The sequence below is a fragment of the Desmodus rotundus genome, chromosome 3, assembly GCF_022682495.2.
Source record: "Desmodus rotundus isolate HL8 chromosome 3, HLdesRot8A.1, whole genome shotgun sequence".
NCBI classification, from domain to species: Eukaryota; Metazoa; Chordata; class Mammalia; order Chiroptera; family Phyllostomidae; genus Desmodus; species Desmodus rotundus.
In genome coordinates, this window is record NC_071389.1 from 600,832 (window position 1) to 619,477 (window position 18,646).

General features: G+C 64.7%; 1 protein-coding gene across 4 annotated transcripts in view; it reads left to right on the forward strand.

Moving 5' to 3' along the window:
• Positions 1-204: 204 nt before the first annotated feature.
• The window catches only part of PRKCZ (protein kinase C zeta), a 65,157-nt gene continuing 46,715 nt past the window's right edge, over positions 205-18,646 (forward strand). The window contains exons 1-4 of one of the 4 annotated variants that reach the window (XM_053920304.2): positions 205-469; positions 4,247-4,368; positions 5,082-5,171; positions 6,454-6,504. In XM_053920304.2, coding sequence (XP_053776279.1) covers positions 399-469; positions 4,247-4,368; positions 5,082-5,171; positions 6,454-6,504 — 334 coding nt within the window. In that variant the 5' untranslated portion in view covers positions 205-398. Of the gene's footprint in view, positions 470-1,049; positions 1,070-4,246; positions 4,369-5,081; positions 5,172-6,453; positions 6,505-18,646 lie in introns of those variants that run through there. The other 3 variants (XM_053920302.2, XM_053920303.1, XM_053920305.1) reach the window with 3 other exon arrangements.

The window sequence follows — 18,646 nt, forward strand, 5'->3', positions numbered from 1 at the left end:
TGGGCCGCGCCCCGCCCGACAGGTAGTGTCCCCGCGCCGCGCCATTGGGCCGCGGCCGCGGGGTCCCCCGGGGATTGGCCCAGGTGGCAGGCCCCGCCTCGCCCTCATTGGCCGCAGGTGCCACCGCCCCCGCCCCGGTACCGCCCGCCCCGCCTATTGGCCGCCGGCTGGGTCGGCCATGTTCCGACCCCCCCGCGGGCCAGACGCCAGACTCCGCGCCCCCGCCCCGTCCCGCGCGCCGCCCAAGTTCCGCGGAGTTGGCCGGCGCCTCTCGACCCCGGCGCCGCGCGCTCCCTTCCGCGTTCCGCCGCCCTTCCCACCTGGCGCCGGGCCGCTGGGGGCCCCGCGCCATGGCCCGAGCGCCTGGGGCGCGGCGCTGACGGCGTCCGGAGCGCGCCATGCCCAGCAGGACGGGCCCCAAGATGGACGGGAGCGGCGGCCGCGTCCGCCTCAAGGCGCACTACAGCGGGTGAGCGGCGCGGAGCGGGGCGGGGCGGGGCGGGGGCAGCCGCACCGCGCCACCCGTCGGGGACCGTGTCGGCGCTGCGGCGGGCGTCCGAGAGCCGCGGTCTTGGTCGCGGGTCGCTTGGTCGAGGGGACAGCGAGGCGCATTCGGGCCCCGGGCGCCCCTGACGACGCACCAGCGCCGAGAGGCGGCCCGGATCGCCCCCCGCCCCTCGAGCGTCCGTGCGCGCGGGGTGCGGCGGTGACTCCGCGGCGCGCTGTTCAGCCCTGGGCAGTGTGGACATTTTCCCTGGAAAGTTAGCCGGACCGTGAGGGCGCAAACTTGCGAAGACGAAACTTTGGGTCGGATGGTGGAAGCTGCGGGCCGACTTTCAGAAGTCGGGGTTTCTGACTTTTCCCGACGTACCCGCCTAGCGTTCTCTGTGTGAGAAACGCGTAACGACCAAGGCGAAGGCCCGGGGCTGAGCCGCCAGGGACTGAGCGTGGCGGGCGCCTGACTGGGGAGCGCTCGGCGTGGTTTCCCCGGGACCGGACCTTTCGGACACGGTCCGCCCCGCGGCCGCACCCCGCGCCCTCGACTCTGCCTGCCTCGCGGCGAAAGGGGGTGAGCGGGCGTCTCCCCGGCGACAGCGGCGGGGAGTGCGCGGCCCTTGGCCGCGGGAAGCCTGGTGGGGATGGAGGGGGCGGCGCCCCGAGCGCGTAGTAGTCGGCGCTCTGGGAGGACAGGCACCTTTGCTGCTTTTTCCTTCCACGGTGTTGGCCTCCAGGAGTCCGGAAATCGGACCTGGCTGCTGTCAAGCTCGCCACGGCCCGGTGGGGGGAGCCTGTCGGTCTGGCTAGAGTGGCACCCCCACTATTCGGGGTCTGCTCGAGGGGCGCCCCCGGGCCGGTCCTGAGGCCCAAGGAGGGGCTTCGGGCTCTTGATCTCCTGAGTGTTTCTCGTCTGGGGTCTCTGGTCAAGCCTCTCCTGCCCCTCCGCCTTCTTCAGCCAGGTGTGGGGGCTGTTGGTGGCAGAGCCGGAGGGAAGAAGGATTTGGGGGAAGCGCTGGTGAGCCCACCTGAAGGGGTCCGGAGGCTGCGGGTCAGAGCCCGGGAGGCGGCAGCTGGGTGCTGGGTCCTGGGTCTCTGGGTCTCCGGGTCTCCAGCTCCCCCAAGGGCCGGAGCACTGGGGCTTGCTGCTGTGTAAACTGTGGAACAACTGTGGAATCTTTGAACCGAGTAGCCAGGGACTTTGTCAAAATCAGAGATAACCCTGAATGAGAGGATGTGCACACCCAGAGCCGCCTGGGGTGGGTGTGAACCCGGCCCTCCAGCGGACAGGTTAAGGAGGCCCCTGCAGGCACTGAGCTAGGGCTCGAGGATGGAGGGGGTTGTGGGCAACCTTCAGGGGACCCCTGGGAGTTCTGGGCCCTCCCCGGCTTTGGCCCCTGGAGAGCACTTTGGTTACCAGGCGTAACACGAGCTGTTGAGTCTGGTTTCCCAGGCAGATGAGGCCACGCCCCACACTCTTTCCTCTTCCTTCCCTTCCCAACCTCTGCTCTTTGCTCCCTCTCCCATCTCCCTGCTCTCCCCTCTCTTTCCCCTCTTCCTTCCCCTCCTTCATGCCTCTTCTCCCCCCGCCACAACCCGCTTTTCTGCCCTGGGCTGCCTTGGTTCCTTCCCTGCCTGCTCTTCCTGTCTTGCCCCTGCCTCTCCCGGGGGACCGAGGTGGGAGATGCTGGTCTGGAAGGTGCCCACCCAGATCAGCACCCACTTACCCAGACCCCCGTGGGCCCGGGTGACATTCTGGCTCTGGATGATAGGGTGTTGGTGCCTCCCGGAGGGAGGCTGTTTTTGTGCAGTTGGGCCAGGGACTGAGGGTGGGACACATGGAAGACACTGTTGAAAAGGGGGTTCTTCAGCTGCCCCTGCTGGCAGTGGTTTCTTCTGGTCACCCCTTCTCATCCCCTGCGGCCCCCCAAAGGCTTGAGATCATGGTCTCCCTCCACCCACTGGGGCCTTCAGAAGGCGTGCCGTCACCGGAGTCTGACTAGGGTCTGGCGGCACCCGCATTTTCCAGGGGGTTTTGGGGTGATGCGTGCATGGGTGGTTTGGGGACCCTGCTGAGCCTCAGACACCTGCTCCTGCGAGGTTGTGGAAATGACTGCTGGCTCCCTCTCTGCCCAGCTCAGCCTCCCGCTCCGGAGTCTGCATTGTCCAGGACCTGCTGTGTGAAAGCCCAACGCTGGTCCTGTGCCCGGGAGACCTGAGCCTGGGGAGGGGCATCCACCAGGCTGCTGGTCTCCCTGCCCTGGGCTCTGTCTTGCTCAGGGGGCCTGCTCAGTTCAGGATTGGGGTGAGGTTAGGGGTGGTGATCAGGGGCCTTGAACTGGAGGTGGGAGTGGGGGGAGGGGAGGGATGGCCCCTCCCGGGCTTGCTGACGTCACGCCTCGCTGGGCTGGGAGACGCGGAGCCCTTGGTGGTCCAGCCTGGTGTGGTGTGCTCCCACAGTGTTTCCTGGGGGGCAGTAGCTTCCACTTACTGGCACAGTGCAGGGGGAGGGTGTTGGGGCAGGGAGTGGTCAAAGGTGAAGGGACGGCAGACCCTGCTTTCCTGAGTTCCTGGGGGCAGGAGGACTGGGGCACTGGGTGGGGGTGACCCCAGGGAGACAGAGCCGGTGGTGGTGGGATCTCCGCCCTGGAGCCCTCCCTGATGAGCGCGCGCCCCGCCTGCGCCTTGGTCCCCGTCTGCCTAGACGCAGCGGTGGGGAAGGGCTGGATTAGCCCCGGTGCTTGGGGTCCTGGGGGCAGGTGATGAGGGTCTCTGAGCGATGACGGCAGTTCCAGTGGGAAGGGCGGCCAGCCGGCGGCCCTCAGTGTGAGCGAGGCTGGTGGGCCAGGCCCCAGGCTGCAGTGCAGGTGGGCAAGTCCCAGACCCTCTCGGCCCTGGCCTTGCTGTCCTGTGGTCGGAGACTCTGCAAACCCGCATCTGAGGGGTTCAGGAGCCAGCGGCGCTGACCCTGAGCGGACGCTGCCATCCTGAGGGTCAGAGGTGGCAGAGCCCGTCCGGTTCCTGTCCCAGGCCCTTCCCTGTCTGGTGTCGGTGTGGGTGCATTTCCCCCACAGCCCCAGCTGTGCCCTGAGGATGCATTTCCCTCTTAGTTCAGCCACACAATGCCTCCCCCTACCCCCGTGGGGGCCCGCCCTCCCCTGTGGTGAGGGGACAGGACCAGCACTTGTTTCGGGGCGGGGGAGGGCGGGAAGTGCCCCGCTGGACTCCTGAGCCATTTCCAGCCAGCCTCAGCATCCCGCTTTGGGGTAAAGAGATAAAAGGCAGTAGCATTCTGTCTGACTTGATTTTCAAACAAAATGTGCAGGGAGGCAGTTGAACGGCCCCTCCAGGGCATCCTTGGGTCGTTACATTATTCCATTCCGCCCCTCCCCTCCTTCCTTTCCCCACAGTTTTTCCCCCAGCCCCCCATCCCGCCCCAGGCCTTCGTCCTTGGACGGGATGCTCTCATCTGCGTTGTCCAGGTTTGCTGCAGGTTAATGAAGGCCGTGGGCTTGACTCGCCTCCGGACCTTTTGGGCACAACAGGCCCCTGGTGCCTGAGCTGCTGCTCGCCCGGCTTCCAGTAGGGGGCGCCTCTGTGCAAGGGCCTTCCCAGTGCTAATTTAACAAAATCGGGGCCAGTGGTTCTGGGAAGATCTCAGTTATTTCATCAATAATTTGGTCAGTCGGTGACCTGCATTTAAGTTGACTCACACACTGCCATGGTGACCTATCTGCGCTCTCTCGCCCAGGGACATGCTGATCACCAGCCTGGACGCAGCGACCACCTTCGAGGAGCTCTGTGCGGAAGTGAGAGAGATGTGTAGCCTGCACCAGGGGCAGCCGCTCACCCTCAAGTGGGTGGACAGTGAAGGTAGCCCGGGTCACGGCCGGCAGGGGCGCGTCTCCTTCCGGGGGTCGGAGGCGGGCCCAGCCCTCCGTGGGTCACCACAGCTGTCCCGTGGTCTGTCCTGGGAAGAGGCTGGCCGCCCGCAGCTGGGCGGGCGTGGGCAGGAGGACTGCCCCGGTCTCGGCTGTGGGCCTGTCCTCACCTCCTCACCTGACTGTCCTTTCCCAGACTGGGGGCTTTTCCTGTGGGTGTTTTGGAAGGGTGAGTCTCTCCATTTTCTCAGGGAAAGTGGGCAAATGACTGCCGCTCCGATACCCCCCTCTGCCTCTGTCAGACACGCATCCCGGGAGGGACTCCTTCTCAGGGTGACTCTGGCTGCAGCTGGCAGCCGGGGGCACAGGGAGCCCCTTCCTGCTGGGACAGCATCACGTGGGTTCTGTGCGTGTCTGTGTTCCCCTGTCCAGCGATGGACCGCCAAGAGCCTCTCTCTGCGGGCTGGGACTGACCTAAGAACATTCTGGATCTCGCCCAAGCCCGGAAGCTCGCAAACCTAAGCTCTGCACACGACTGTCCCGGGATGTGGGTGAACTCACCTCTTTTCTGTGGGTGGACTGCTTCCGATGTGGGGCCCTGGGCTGGCTGCTTGGGACCTCTCCCTGCTCTGGGGGAGTTCGTGTCGTGTGGACCTCTTTGCCTTAGGTCTGCAGCAGCCTCAGCGACGGGTCTTGCCCCCCTAGGTGACCCCTGCACTGTGTCCTCCCAGATGGAGCTGGAGGAGGCCTTCCGCCTGTCCTGTCAGCATAGGGGCGACGGGCTCGTCATTCACGGTCAGTGCCACCCACGGGGCGGGCGGGGCGGGCGGCAGGGCTCTCCACAGCTGCCCTCTGCGTCCCCGGGACGGAGCAGCTTTGCCAGACCAGCCGGGGGACTGGGAGCCACGCAGAGGACCACGGGTTAAGATCTTAGGGTAGCAGAGAGTTTAAGGGTGCTGAGTGTAACGCAGGTTGGGTTTTTTCTTACGTGTCATTAACCCAGATAGAAACTGCTCTTCCCGGCAGAATCCGAGAGGCTCCTGCTCCCTTTCGCAGAGGCCGGGCCCTGGCTGTGTGTCCTCGGGGCCCGCGTCCCCAGTGCATTGGGAGCCCGGGCTCACTCAGCTGCCTCCAGCTCTCCCAAAGCTCCGAGGGTCTGGGTGCATGGTGAGCGGGCAGAGTGGGGCTGGTCCCCCAGCAATGCTTGGGGACAGACCAGACGCCCCTCCCTGTGGCGTCCGGGGCTCACAGCCCTCCTTAGCCAGTTCGGCCCAGAGCTGGGGTGAAAGTTGAAATGCCGCTGTTGTTGCAGTGTAGTCTTTAAATTGGGGGTTCACACCACGCCCCCCACTCTCTCAGGGCCCCGTAGGGTGTCCAGGGCCCAAGGCGTGGCTCCGGCAGCCGTGGCTGAGCAGCCACGTGGTGGGCCGGAGCGCGAGATGGGCCACCGCCCTCTGTCGGTTGGTCATTTTCTCCAGTGCTGGGCTAATGGTTGGTTAAAATCTCCCGGCTTTGGAGCTCCGCATAGAGACCTGGCTTAGATCTAAAAGCTCACGTCGTCCACTTTGTCGCCGAGGTGTGAGCACGCTCGGGTGCCTTCAACATTCTCAGCTGTGGAGCTTTAAACTTACTACGTTCCAGACGAAGGAAAAGATTGTTTTGTTTTCACTTCTGTACTGTCTAAGCTCGTTTCCATAACTTACATGGGAGACCTGGAGCAGTTGACAGTATTTCATCGTGAGGCCCTGGGGACAGAGACACGGAGGTGAGCTTTCACCGCCGGGTCCACAGTGACGGTGGGCCTCCCACTCCCTATGGCAGCAACGTGGGGCTCGTCTGGTGCTCTGCCACCTGCATCCCTCCTACGGCTCTGCTGCCCTTCCTGAGCCTTCAAGTCCTGTAGGAGCGACTGTGGCGGGTCCCACGTTCTTGGGCTCCCAAGCCTCAGCCTTCCCGAGCATCTCCCGAGCAGGTGGTCATCAGCCACACAGCTCAGCTCATGGGTGTGGTCAGCCCGACCCGCCGCCTCCCGGGTACCGGCACCCGTCGCTGACGCAGGCTCTCTCTCCCCATGCAGTGTTCCCGAGCATCCCCGAGCAGCCCGGCATGCCTTGCCCCGGAGAAGACAGTGAGTATCGCCCTTCCCTCTGCCTCCTGCCGTGTGCTGTGGCATGGACCTTGCCGTGTTTGCCGGCAAGGGGAAGGCGGTGTTTTTGGTGGCCTGTGGCGTATAACTGCTTACCCCCAGAAGACTAAGGGGGTGACCAGATGAGGGGGCCTCCTCTGGGGTTTCCACTGGGGGGCATCCCTCCCTCCTTCTGTGTGTCTGTCCTGGTGCATGAGTGGGGCCACTGGGGAAGGTTGGTGCCAGGAGCCCCTGCATCGCCTTCCGCTTCCCCACGAGGGCAGGGCCTGGGCGGGAAGCACAGGGTGGGGCACATGCTGGGCACGATCGTCCCAGCGGGGGGGGGGGGGGGGGGCTGATGACTGGTGCAGTGCACATGGGTCTGAGGGTGATGATGAAGGCAGCCGTGGGTGCAGCTTGCGATCTGGAGGCTGGGAAGCCAGGGAGGGAGGGAGCGGGTAACGTGTGTGACGTGTCGTTTTTCTGCGAGTGGGACTCGGGAGCTGCAGGGATTCAGGTCACAGCAGGAGTTTGTGAGGAGGGTTTCCAGGGAGGCTCAGCGGGGTGCTGGGTGGTGACGCTGTGACCCAGGATCCCTCCTGCTGGAGCCCCAGGCGGCCGGAGCTGGGCATGTCGGGGCGGGCAGCCTGCACAGGGGCTTCAGGGTCCTTGTCCCCCCTCCCCGCTCCGGGGCTGCCCACCTCCCATGGAAGGGACGTGCGTTCTGAAAGGCACCGTCACACCCGGCAGTTTGTGGGTTTGGATGCGTGAACAAATGAGATGTGGCGATGTTCCTGCTGGGAGGTGAGGTCCCACCGGGTTCTCCAGGGGGCGTCCTGGTCATTGCCACCTTGACGGCTCTTGACGGTGGGGACAGGCTGCCTCTTTACCTGTCCAGAGGGGTCTCCAGCAGCAGCGTGGCCTGGGCCTCCACGCAGTCCAGCGTCCTAGGAGCTGGAGCTGGCCATCAGCTCAGCCCCAGCCGCAGTGTCTGAGGTCCACCCTTCTGACCCGCCTGGTTTTTCCCTAAGGGGTCGTTGCCCTGTCCTGGATCACATGCATGCTGACCTCATGTGGGGAAGGGTCGTTGGGGTTGGCTCAGCCTCAGCTCTGCTGGGGGGCGGGGGCCATAGGCCACGGACGCCGAGCTTGGGTCTCCGCCGGAGGTGGAAGTGGGGTGACTCCCCAGTGGCCCTGTCCTGCTGGGGGGTGGGGAGAAGTTAGAGCCTTGCTGGAGTCCTGTCTCAGGCATAGGAGCAGGTCCTCCAGAGGCCCTCAGCTTCGCACAGGCTTTGGGAGCACTGGCTTTCGTGGGAAAGCCTTCCACCACCCCTGGGAGGCGGCGGGTGAGTGGGATATTGTCCTGGGTTACATAGTGGGGGTGTGTTCATACAAGGCCTGGCTCGGGGGTGCGGGCCCCCCTTTGACATGGGACCACTGGGCACCGGGGCTGCACAGTGGGTGCTGTGGGCAGGAGCATTCCCCAGGCCAGTGTAGGGGCAGATGGTGAGCCTGGTGGCGTCTCTGCGGGTCCCCCCTCGTGGTCAGGCCCCACAGGTGCGTGTCGCTGACGCCTTGACCCCACCGTGGATCCCCTGTCAGTGGGCGCCCGGGTCAGACACCCTCTCCAGGGACGCTGCTGCCTGCTCCCTGCCCTGTGCCCTTCGGCCCCTCTGGCAGCAGCTTGTCGTCGGGGGCGGAGGCCGTCGGGAGCCACCGTGGGTCCCCCCGACACAACCTCTCACACCTGCAGTTCCCGGGCACCACCGGGATGTCTGCTTTTTCAGTAAACACCCAGTTTCGTTCATCTCTGTCTCAAACTATTTGCAACTAACGGGAGAAGCTAGTTTCACACCTACAACAGGCTTCCAATAAAACCAGCAACCTGCCAGGTCAGCGGGGGTGTTCTAGCGTCCTGCAGACCCCGCGTTTTGGACGGATTGGGGGTGACGCGCCCGTCACGTGCGGCCCCTCACATGGGACCCGCCCCGTCCATCTCTCCCAGGAGCCTCGAGTGCTCCGGGAGCTCCAGCAGTCCTGACTGCAGACCTGGTTGGGGTCGTCGCTGGCTCTGCTGAGATAGCCCGGCCAGTGCACTCAGGGCTCTGCGGACCGTGCGGTCTGTCTCAGCCACTTGGCTGCCCCTGTGGCACGAGAGCGGCTGCCACGGCACGCGGATGGTGAGTCTGCCCGGCCGTGGTGGAGTGTCGTGTTGTTCCCACGCTTCCTGAAGTGTCACTGTTTTGATTTTGTTCCACAGATCGAAACCACAGGGGCCGCAGCCTGTTGGTGGGGAAGCCTGCGAGCCTGCGTTTCCAGTAAAGGACACTGGGGACCTGCCCCTGAGGGTTGTGTGCACACCCTGACGTTTGTGAGAGGCTGTCGCATGGCGGGCCACTCACGAGTGCGCTCCACAGTGACTTTGGGGCACACGGCGGGCGTCGGAGGAGCCGGGGTTCGAACCCAGGCCTCCGCCAGAGTCTGCTGAACACGGCGATGCAGACCTGCAGGCCGGCCCCTGCGCGCCCCTGAGGGGAGCGAGGGGAGCGGGAGGTTCCCGCGGGGACGCTCGCTGCCTGCACACGGGCCCCTCATGGCAGCAGGTGTTGTTGGAGGTGGGGGTGGGCACGTTCCCTCATGTCTGTGCCCCCGGAGTGAAGGCTGTCACGCAAGGTGGCACTGCGCTGGGCGGTGTTGGGTGGCTGGAGGCCCCCCGACTTTCCTGCGTGTGTTTTGGGTTTGAGGAAATGGGCTTGGGCTCCGGTGCTGCGTGAGGACTGGGGCCAGGTGGAGGGGGGGCCCTGCCTGGGAGGAGGAGGGTCAGGCTGTCCGTCCTGGCTGGGGGTCCACTCTGGCCGCCTCGGGCTGGACACAGGCAGCGTGTGAGGCCCTGCATGGGGTCCCAGGGCCTCTCCCACCTTAGGCTGCTGGGTGTGTGAGCGCTCAGTCACTCAGCCCTCTATTCTCACCCCCTTGTGTGTGGGGTGTCCCCCGCTGCCCTTCCTGGTGCCCCCCAGAGCGGTGACAGCCTCAGGAGGCCACCCGCCCCAGGCTTGGCCAGCCTTTGACTGGACTCACGGCTTTTCCCCTCCCCCCTGACTGCTGCCCCCACCCCCGTCCCCCCACCGCCAGGTCACCCGGCTCAGGCCCCTCGAGGATTCATGTTGGGTCCGTTCTTGGCCTCTGTGGATGCGGTCAGAGGTCACTTGCACTTGGGTGGCCACTGTGTCCCTGCATCCTGGCTGGAGGGTGCTGGCCAGCGGGGCTCTGTGCCCCTTAGACTGCACGCCGCACTCCCAGGGGCTGAGCCGCCTCCTCCGGCCGCCCCAGCTCCCAGGACCGGCTCCGCACAGAGACGCTTGTTTTCATGTGACGTCAGCTCCCCGACATCCAGGCCGTGTTTTCGCTGGTGCCTCAGCTGCCGGCTCCAGCTCCCCAGGGGAGCCGGTACCACCGGGCCTGGAGACCTGAGGAGGCAGGGACAGGAGAGGTGGGGGACCACCGGCTAGCCCGCCTTTCGGTAGCCGCCCCGGCCTGGGAGCCCACCCGCCCGCTGTGGGGTCGAGGGGACGGAGGGCAGCCCCTGGCGAGAAAGGGCAGGAAAATGCCTGCCTTCACGCCCACTGCCCCGTAGAGCATAAAGGCGCCCGTGCGGAGGAGGCGGAGGCGGAGGCGTAGGAGGAAGGGTGAGTGCTGCGTGTGGCGGCCAGGGCAGGCCGAGCGCTCTTGGGCCAAGCTGCGGCCCTGGCCTCCCGGCTGCTGCACAGATGTTCCAGCAGACGGGGTGCCGGGCGTGCGGGGGAGCGTGGGGGCCCTCGTTCCTGAGGCTGATGGATGGGCCCGGAGAGCAGCTGATGCAGGGGCTGTGAAGGCAGCGTGTTTCCCCAGACGGGGTCTGCGCCCAGGCCCCTCGGCGCGGCTGTGGGGCAGGAAATAGCCGCATCCTCATCGGAGCCCCGCAGGGGCCCGGGGCGGCCCTGCTGTCTGTGGCGGGCCAGGGGCATGTGCGTGCCTGGCTCCCCGCCCGGCAGTGCCTCGGTGGCAGGTCCCTGGCCACAGCGTGCAGTGCGGAGCCCGGGGAGGCAGCACCTGCTCCCCCGGCCCAGCCCGCCCCAGGCTCCGGCTCCCGCCGCCCCAGCCGGTCCTGGCTCCGGTTTGCATCGGCGACACGGCGAGGCCAGTGTTGACGTGCGCTGGCTGCAGGGTCCTCGTAGGCGATGTGTGTGGGGGCGCCCGCTTCGCCGCCGAGATGGTTGGAGGTAGAGATGCTGCGGGGGGCTGGGGCTGCGTCGCGGGCGGGAGGTGGGGTGTGGGTGCGTTTCTGACGTCCATTTTGCAAGGTGCTCCTGTGAAAACACCAACAGCAGCAGGCAGCCCCCCACAGGCTGATGGGGGGCTGGGGTGATAGGGCCGTGCGTGTGTGCAGAGGTGGGGGCTGGGGAGGCCGAGGGGTGCAGGGGCCCTGGGAGCAGGGTGCACCCTGCCCCCAGCAGCAGAAGGGCCTGCTCTGCAGCCCGCCGGTCGCGGGGCCCCTGGCTTGTTTTGGACCCTTGAGTTATGAAGCGTGGGCTGCGTTTGGGGCGTCGGGAGGGGCGCGGGTGGCGGCTCCCGCGAGCCGGCTGGTGGGCAGAGATTAGCTGTGTCATGGTTTCCTCGGGACAGCTCGGCCTCTTTCCTTTCGGGTGACCGCACGCTGGCCGTGCGGGGCTGATGTGAACCCCCAGAGCACAGACCTGCTGCCCGGGACTCGGAGCTGGGACGGGGGGCCCAGAGCGGGGCCTCGGCCAGGTCCAGTCAGAGCTGTGAACAGGGACAGGCTGGAGCGGCACCTCTCTAAAAGAAACGTCCCCTTTCTGCGTTGGTGCTGGCAGATGGGGCTGTGGCTGCCTGTCACCTGTCCCTGGGTCCTGGTCAGATGCTTGTGGACTCGCTGTGGTCCTGTCCCAGCTGCCAGCCACCAACCAGGCGCCTTCACAAAGTTCTGAGCTGCTGGCAGTTACGTAAGGAGTCGTGTGCTGTTTGTCCGACCGTGAGCCCGCACTTGCCCTCCGAGGCTGCCGGGCTGCCCCTCCATGGGGCCCTGGAGATACCCCGTCAGTCCCACCAGGGCACACCAGTGGGTGCCACCCTCGGCCTCCCTACCACCCAGCGTTGATCTGCTGGGGACCCCATCAGAGTAGTCTGTGTTCCAGTGGACACTTCCCATTTCGTGGGGTCCCGGTAATGAGGTGGAGGCGAGGCTGCTCACCCAGACAGCGGGGCCCACGCTCAGGTCTCAGCTCAGCAGGGCTCGGGGTCAGGCCCCGACCTCTGCTGAGGACCCAAAGACTCGGGTAGCAGGTGCCTCCTTTACTGACTCGGAGCGCGGACACGCTGAGCCGGGGCAGCCCTGGAGTGGAGGGATTCCCCTGGACGGCCACTCTCCAGAGCCAGGGCCACGCCCGTCCCGTCCAGCAGAAGCCTCCGTTCCGGGTCTGGTGTGCCTGTGTTCACACCTGGAGGACAGCCGAAGTCTCCTCTCTGGGCTTTGTGGGAGACCTGCGTCAGAGGCCCGGCCAGCGGTCCGCACCATCTGCTTCCCCTTCGCTGCTGCTGGGCCTTTGCGTGTGCTGTTCCCCCGCCCCAGCCCTGGGTTCGGATGAAGCAGGCCTTCGCAACTTTTGCTGCTTTACGGGAGGGGAGGGGAAGCTTCTTTCAAAATAGCCCCCCGGCACCAGTTACCCCTCCAGCATTGTTCTTGGTGATGACGTTATGGCGACACCCTGCCGGTGTATTGGGACACAGCAGTTTATTTTCTGGACCACCCCAAATGCGCTGAGCCAGGGCGCCTCATTCATGACTGGCTTCTTCTCCCTTCTGTGTCTCCAAGGCCTCCAGGCTGGTCCAGCCCTGTTCTGACCCCCCGGGTGGCCACCCCGGGAGCCCACGGGCCTGCTGTCCCCACGGAAGGCTCGGAGTCAGGAGAGGCAAGAATGCTGGGCTTACGACAAGTCCTCTCTTCTTTTTTTATAAGTATTTTGTTTTGTCCCAAACAGTAATTATTCACAACGAGTTTGCCTCACTCTCTGGCTGTGTAATTAATTTTTAACAGTTGATGCAGAGAGAGAGAGAGTAAGGGAGTGACAGAAACGTTGGTTTGTCCCACTCACTGACGCGGGCCCTGACTGGGGATTGAACCCGCAACCTTGGCGCATCAGGAGGACGCCCTGGCCCGCTGCGCTGCCCGGGCAGGGCAGCGGGTCCGTGGTGGGCGCTTGGGTCACAGGTGCTGCCGCTGTGGTTCAGCTTCGTTTTATTCCTCATGCTCTTGCTGGGCGAGGGAAAGTTCGTGCCCACAGAGCCAGGGTGGGGTGGGAGCTGGATCGTCCCCTCTGCTGTCTCGCCTGGCGGGTGGAGTGGGTCTGGGGTCTTGTTCACGTTGCCTCTTCATAACGTCCTTCTGTGGGAGGTTTCGAAAGGCTCGGTCTGCAGCAGGACGCAGCCGGCTGCGGTGCGTGGTGAGGGCGCCGAGCGCCCACCCCCGCCTGGCCGCCCCTGCAAGTGCTTGTGCATGAAGTTCTCATTCTGAGTACGATTTTGAGTTTGGCATATGTGTCTTGTGAGGTGTTGAGTCATCCTGTGTGGTGTTAAAAGAGAACAGGGATCCCCTCTGTCCCCCCCCAGGGGTTCACTTCCTGTCGTAGCAGGTTCTTGGTGTTTATTTCCAGATTCCTGAGTTAACACATTTATGCTGCCGTTTCTAGATATTTCCGTTTGGGGTGTTTCTCGGCCCTCTCATCTTTGGAATTCTGGAACGTGTTGCTCAGCTAGCCCTTCTCTGCCCCCCCGCAGGTCAGGTCACCGTCTATTGATTATCTACTGAGTGTTTACATTATCACGGTTTTCTCTCAGGGTTTTCTAGAAGTCCCCTCTAAACTCTGCCTGTAATCTTTCCCCCGGATGTGCGGCCCCCCAGTGCCGACGACATCTTTCTTGGCGACCTTGCCCCCACCCCCGTGCTGGGCCCCAGGGCCCCCTGCGCCTCTCCTCTGCCTGCTCCCTCCATCCCTGGCTCCCGTGCCCTTTCTTGGTTTAATCTCCGGTTAAGACTTTTGCCAGGATGTCTGGGAAATGCGCGCGGGAGCCAGTGTTGAGACCCAGTCTGAAGACGCTTGTGGTTCAGCTGCAGGCGGGGTGACCATGTATTTAGTGGGATGGAACTCGGGCGGGAAACTCTCTTGCCTCGGCTTCGGCTGGACAGAGCAGTCAGAAGGCACTTGAGTTTCGTGCATTTTCTCCTCCCAACACTGCCCAGCGCCTAGGCCTCCCGTGTCCTCGAGGTGCGTGATGTGGCGCCGGTTCCCTCTGGGGCTGGGGACTCGGAGCGTGGCGGCAGGGGTTCCGTTCCGCCGTTTCCTCGGTGTGATTTTCTGCGGCTTCTGCCCGGCTGGCCTCTGGGTTTCCTGTCTGTTTTGCATTTCTGCCCACGTTATTCTCCAGGTTGTGCTCCGGGTCTCCGTCCAAAGCACCTGTTAAGGTCATTGTCTTGTCTCTAGCTTTTAACTTCCCAGAGCCCCCAGGTCCCTCTGACAGTGGAGCCCTGCTCCACTGCTCCTGCCTCAGCGGCGGACGCTCACGCCTTGTGGTTGAGGCTGTGAGTCTCGGCCCTGCACGAGAGTGATTCTGTAAGCTACTCAGCATACCTGTGACTCTAAGGTGCACGTGTGTGCACGTGTGTGGCCCTCCCTGCCCCACGAGGTGCATGCCGTTGGCCCTGTTCTGGGGCGTGACTACCCCTGAGGTGCAGGGGGGTCCGTGTGTGGAGGAGCGGGGTTCCTCCCCCACGGCCGGGCCAGTCCACACTCTTTGCCAGCGTTGGGCCCCTGCTCTGCGGGCCTTGCGACCTGGTTCCAGCACGCTCCGCCCTGTGGTTCACGCCCCCACAGGAATGCAGTGACTATCACGGTGGAGGACTGAATAAGTGCGCGCCCTGCAGCCAGGACTCAGAGAGGCATGGACACCTGACAAGGGACCACGGTGGCACAGGGAGCAGCCCAGTCTCCCTTCAGTGTTTTCTTGGGTCCTTACACCGCTGCTTCCAGCGAGGTCCCTCTTCTTGGTTGGTGTTGGCCCGGGAGGCTTTCCTCAGCCGCGGTGACCGCGGGTCGTCTGGCCACATGGACAGGCGGGCATTGGGAGGCTGCTGGATGTCGTGGTTGGTCCTGGCTGGGCCTGTCCCTGGGAGCCCCCCAAGCTCAGCCCTCCTCCCACTGGCCGCCTGCAGACGGGGGTCCCCTCCTTACAGGTACGCAGCCTGTGCTGAGGGCGCCCCAGCTCCCGGCCCCTGGAGCCCTCGGGGTCTGGCCCTGCTCGGTCTCCCAGTCGCCGCCTGTCTGGCATCCGTTGAGGTGCTGCCGCCCTGTCGTGTTCGCTGCTGTGGGCGTGTCGGTGTTTCGTCCGCCCACCAACCCCGGGGAGGAAGCCAGGTCACCCGTGTGGCCGTGGTGTCCCTGCTCTGCTCGCCGGGGCTCCATCACACGGGCCCTGGCCCCGGGGCCGGGCTGCCCGGTGCAGGTGGACGTGCGTGGGTCCCGTGGACCAGCCTGGCCCGAGGGTGTCGTCCCCTGACCGTGGAGTCTCCCTGCCTGAGCACAAGGCCAGAGGCCTGTCGTCTTCGGTGCTGCTGTTGGCTCTCGGCCCCTCGGGTGGGGCTGCCATGACACAGGTTCGTGTGTTTGTTGGAGACCTCCCACTTTAGGGCAGTTTGGGGTTTACAGGGAAGTGGAAGAGGGGGCGGAGCACAGGAGCTCCCGGCGATAGACGCCAGGAGCAGTGTGGGGACCCGTTGCCATAGACAGACGGACATGGACACCGTCGTCAGCGCAGGGCCGCCCTCTGCAGGTTTCCTCAGTTTCCCCGCTGCCCTCTTCACGCCTCATCCAGGCAGCATGAGGGGGAGCCGCTGGCCGTGCGGGCTCCTTGGCGCAGACTCGCCCGCTCTCGCGCCAGACAGGGTGTCCCTCCGACCTCTGCTCCAGTCGGTCCCCCCGCCCCCTCCCTGTGAGTGCGTCCGTGTCCTGTCGGCCGTGACACCCAGGCGGGCAGCCCCGGCGTGGTAGCTCCAGTTGGACTTCCATACTGGATGCCTCACAGTGGCCCGGGATGGACGCCCAGGCTGCTCGGAGGGTCTCCTTGGACCGCTGCCGCCTCAACCGCGCCTCTTCCTGCTCTGCAGCAGAGGGACCCGGGTGGCACGTCCCGAGGCGCAGTCACACAGGGACTTGGGGCTGCTGGGTGGCAGTCAGGGTGGACTGCGTGGAGCGGGCTCTCGAGCGGCCGCCTCCGACAGGAGGGAGTAAACGCGGTGGTGCCGTATCCACAGGGCGGGGGGGGGGGGGTGCGAGGGAGACTCACTGGCCGTCCATCCGGGGGACGGCTTCCGTGACGTGGGCAGGGCATGCTGGGAACGTCTACTAACCAGCTCTCTGGGGGAAGAAAGGAGACCCTGGGACAGCAACACGTTGATGTCCCCAAAGGCGGCATTGGGGGCACACTCAGGAGGGCTCAGAGCTGGCACCTGCCCCTCCACTGTCCCCTGGCCACAGGCTCCTCCATCGGAGAACAAGGGGACACGGACACGGGGTTCTGCTCGGCTCATCACCACGGCTCACAGGGGCTCCGGCCGCCGGATTGTGAGTGGCACTGTGACACTTGGTACTACACACCTGAGCCAGAGAGCAGGCCGCTTTCAGGCAGCAGACTCAGACGCACGTGAAGGGACAGTGTCCACTCCCTGGATGGCGCTGTCCCCACCGCCCCTCGTCTGCCTGCCTTCACACTCCCGCCTCCTCTCTGGAACCTCGATGGGTCGGACGTGAAGCTCCATCTCCGTGGTCACACTGTGGAGACCAGCGTTAAACACTCCCTTCCTGGGTCAGTCTGGCAGCACGGGGGCCGGCTCCCTGGGGGAACGGAGGCACGGGGCGGTGGGTGTGGGCAGGCCCCACCTGGCTGTGCGGACTGGGGACGCTGCTCCTCCTGCGGCCTCATCCCTTGCTGTTCCTGGGCCAGCCACCCGCCTACTGGCGGCCCTCTGATGCTCGGGGCCACCTCACACTCGTGACAGTCGTGTCAAAGAGCCCTGGTGTAGGTGGGCTTTACCTGCCAGTGTTTCCTATACTTCAAATTGAGAATGAGAAATATTTATTACTTCACTCATTTAAAATTTTAAACCCATCGCTCCGGCCCAGTGGCTCAGTTGTTCGGACCGTGGTCCGTACACCAAAAGGTTGAGGGTTTGATCCCCAGTCGGGGTGCGTACGGGAGGCGAGGGATCGATGTCCCTCTCCTTCTCTCTGCCTGCTCCCTCTTTCTCTGGATCAATAAACATATCCTTGGGTGAGGGTTAAAAAAGTTAAAAATCACTTTAAAACTCTAAAGACGCCACCTTTGTAATGAACCACGACGATTCTGCAAAATACAGCAAGTGCTGAGGGAGAGGCGGTGGCGTCTAAAGAGCCTGCCGGTGGCAGCCTCCGGCCCACTGGTCCCGTCTGCCCCGCCGCCTTCGGTGACGGTGCTGGTCCGGCTCCTGTGGCCACGGGCCATCCAGCATTTGGAAAAGCCTGGGGCGTTTCAACAGGTAAATGTGGACGTTCTTCTTTGGGGTTCCTCTAAAACCCGCCAAGCAGTCCTTTTTGTTTGTTCTAACTTCTCATTGGAGGACACGCTTACTGATTTCACACAGAGGAAGGAAGGGGGGGAGAGAGAGAGAGAGAGAGAGAGAGAGAGAGAGAGACTGATGTGAGAGAGACGTCCGTCGAGTGCTTCTCACACGTGCTTCAAGCGGGGACTGAACCCGCAACCCAGGTGTGTACCCTGACCGGGGATCGAACCCGCAACCTCTTGGTGCGCAGGATGGGTCCCCACGTACGGAGCCACCCTACCGTGGCTGATGGTCTTTCCTCAACAGCTTGTGGCCCCTGGAACCACATCAGTACGGCCTCGGCTCACTGAGTCCCGCGGACCTTGTGAGAGCCCGGTGAGAATCCCCTCGAGCCCATGCCCCTGAGAGGAGGCGCCGCCGCCCGCTCCCTGCCGTGACGGCGTGGCTTGCCCTTGGGGCTCCCCTGCAGGTGTCTCTGGGACCCTTGTGGTCGCCAGACCTCACTGGGCGCAGCCAGCTCCCTGCGCCCTGTTGTTTGGGGGCCCACATGCCTGCTGTCTGAGCTGGGGACGCCTGTGGGGACGACGGGGTCAAGGCCACACTCCATCAGCACGTGGAGGCCTGGGGGGCCTGGCCCTGAGGCAGGATGAGTTTTGCAGGCGTGTTCTCTGCACCCCAATGTGACTGATGTGAGGCTGCCCGCCCCCCTTGCTGCATGCCCTCAGCCGGGGGGTGAGGGCCATTGGGTGGTGCTCGGAGGCCCGTCCCGGGGTGTCTGGGCCAGCTCAGGGTAGGCCGTGGCACTGTGGGGAGCAGTGTGGCCGAGGCCAGGAACAGGCTGACCCTTAGCTTTTGAGTCATTAAACTGTGTTCCGTCATGTGGTGTCTGTTCTGACAAGAAAAGCGTCCCCGGAGCACTTAACCGCTCTGCTTCGGGCCTGGCAGGTGGGCGCCCGGTGACTGCCGCACAGAGCGTCTCTGCAGATGGGTAAGGCTCTGAGTGACGGCCGCCCGCCTCCTCGCAAGGGCACACTCGGCGCTCCGAGCGCTCCTGTGAAGGGAAGAGCAGGCACGGAGTCGCGCTGTGGCCCCACGACCTCGTGGTTGGTGCCGGCCTCCGGGCAGGATGCCAGGCTGAAGCAGGTGACCCTCGCACAGACATCCCAAGTGGTGGGGCTCCAGGTGCATTTGTGCCGGCGCCAGCACGGCTTCAAGGAGTGGCAGTCCTGGGTGCTACCTGTGGACCCCATGCCGGCCGGCGACAGGGCCAAAGGACCAGCCTTCTGCCGCAGCGCCTGTAACCTCCCCTTTGCCGAGAGTGCTTTGTTCATTGTGCTCCTTCAGAACGCTTTGTCATGTGGAGGCGCTGGGAGCCGGTGCCAGCAGAGATCTCGCTTGGGCTGCTGCTGCCCTGCACCCCCTCCCCTGTGGTCCCGCAGCCCCTTAGGGCTGTGCCAGGTCAAGGTCGTGCCAAAGTGGCTGAGGCTGTTTCCATCACCC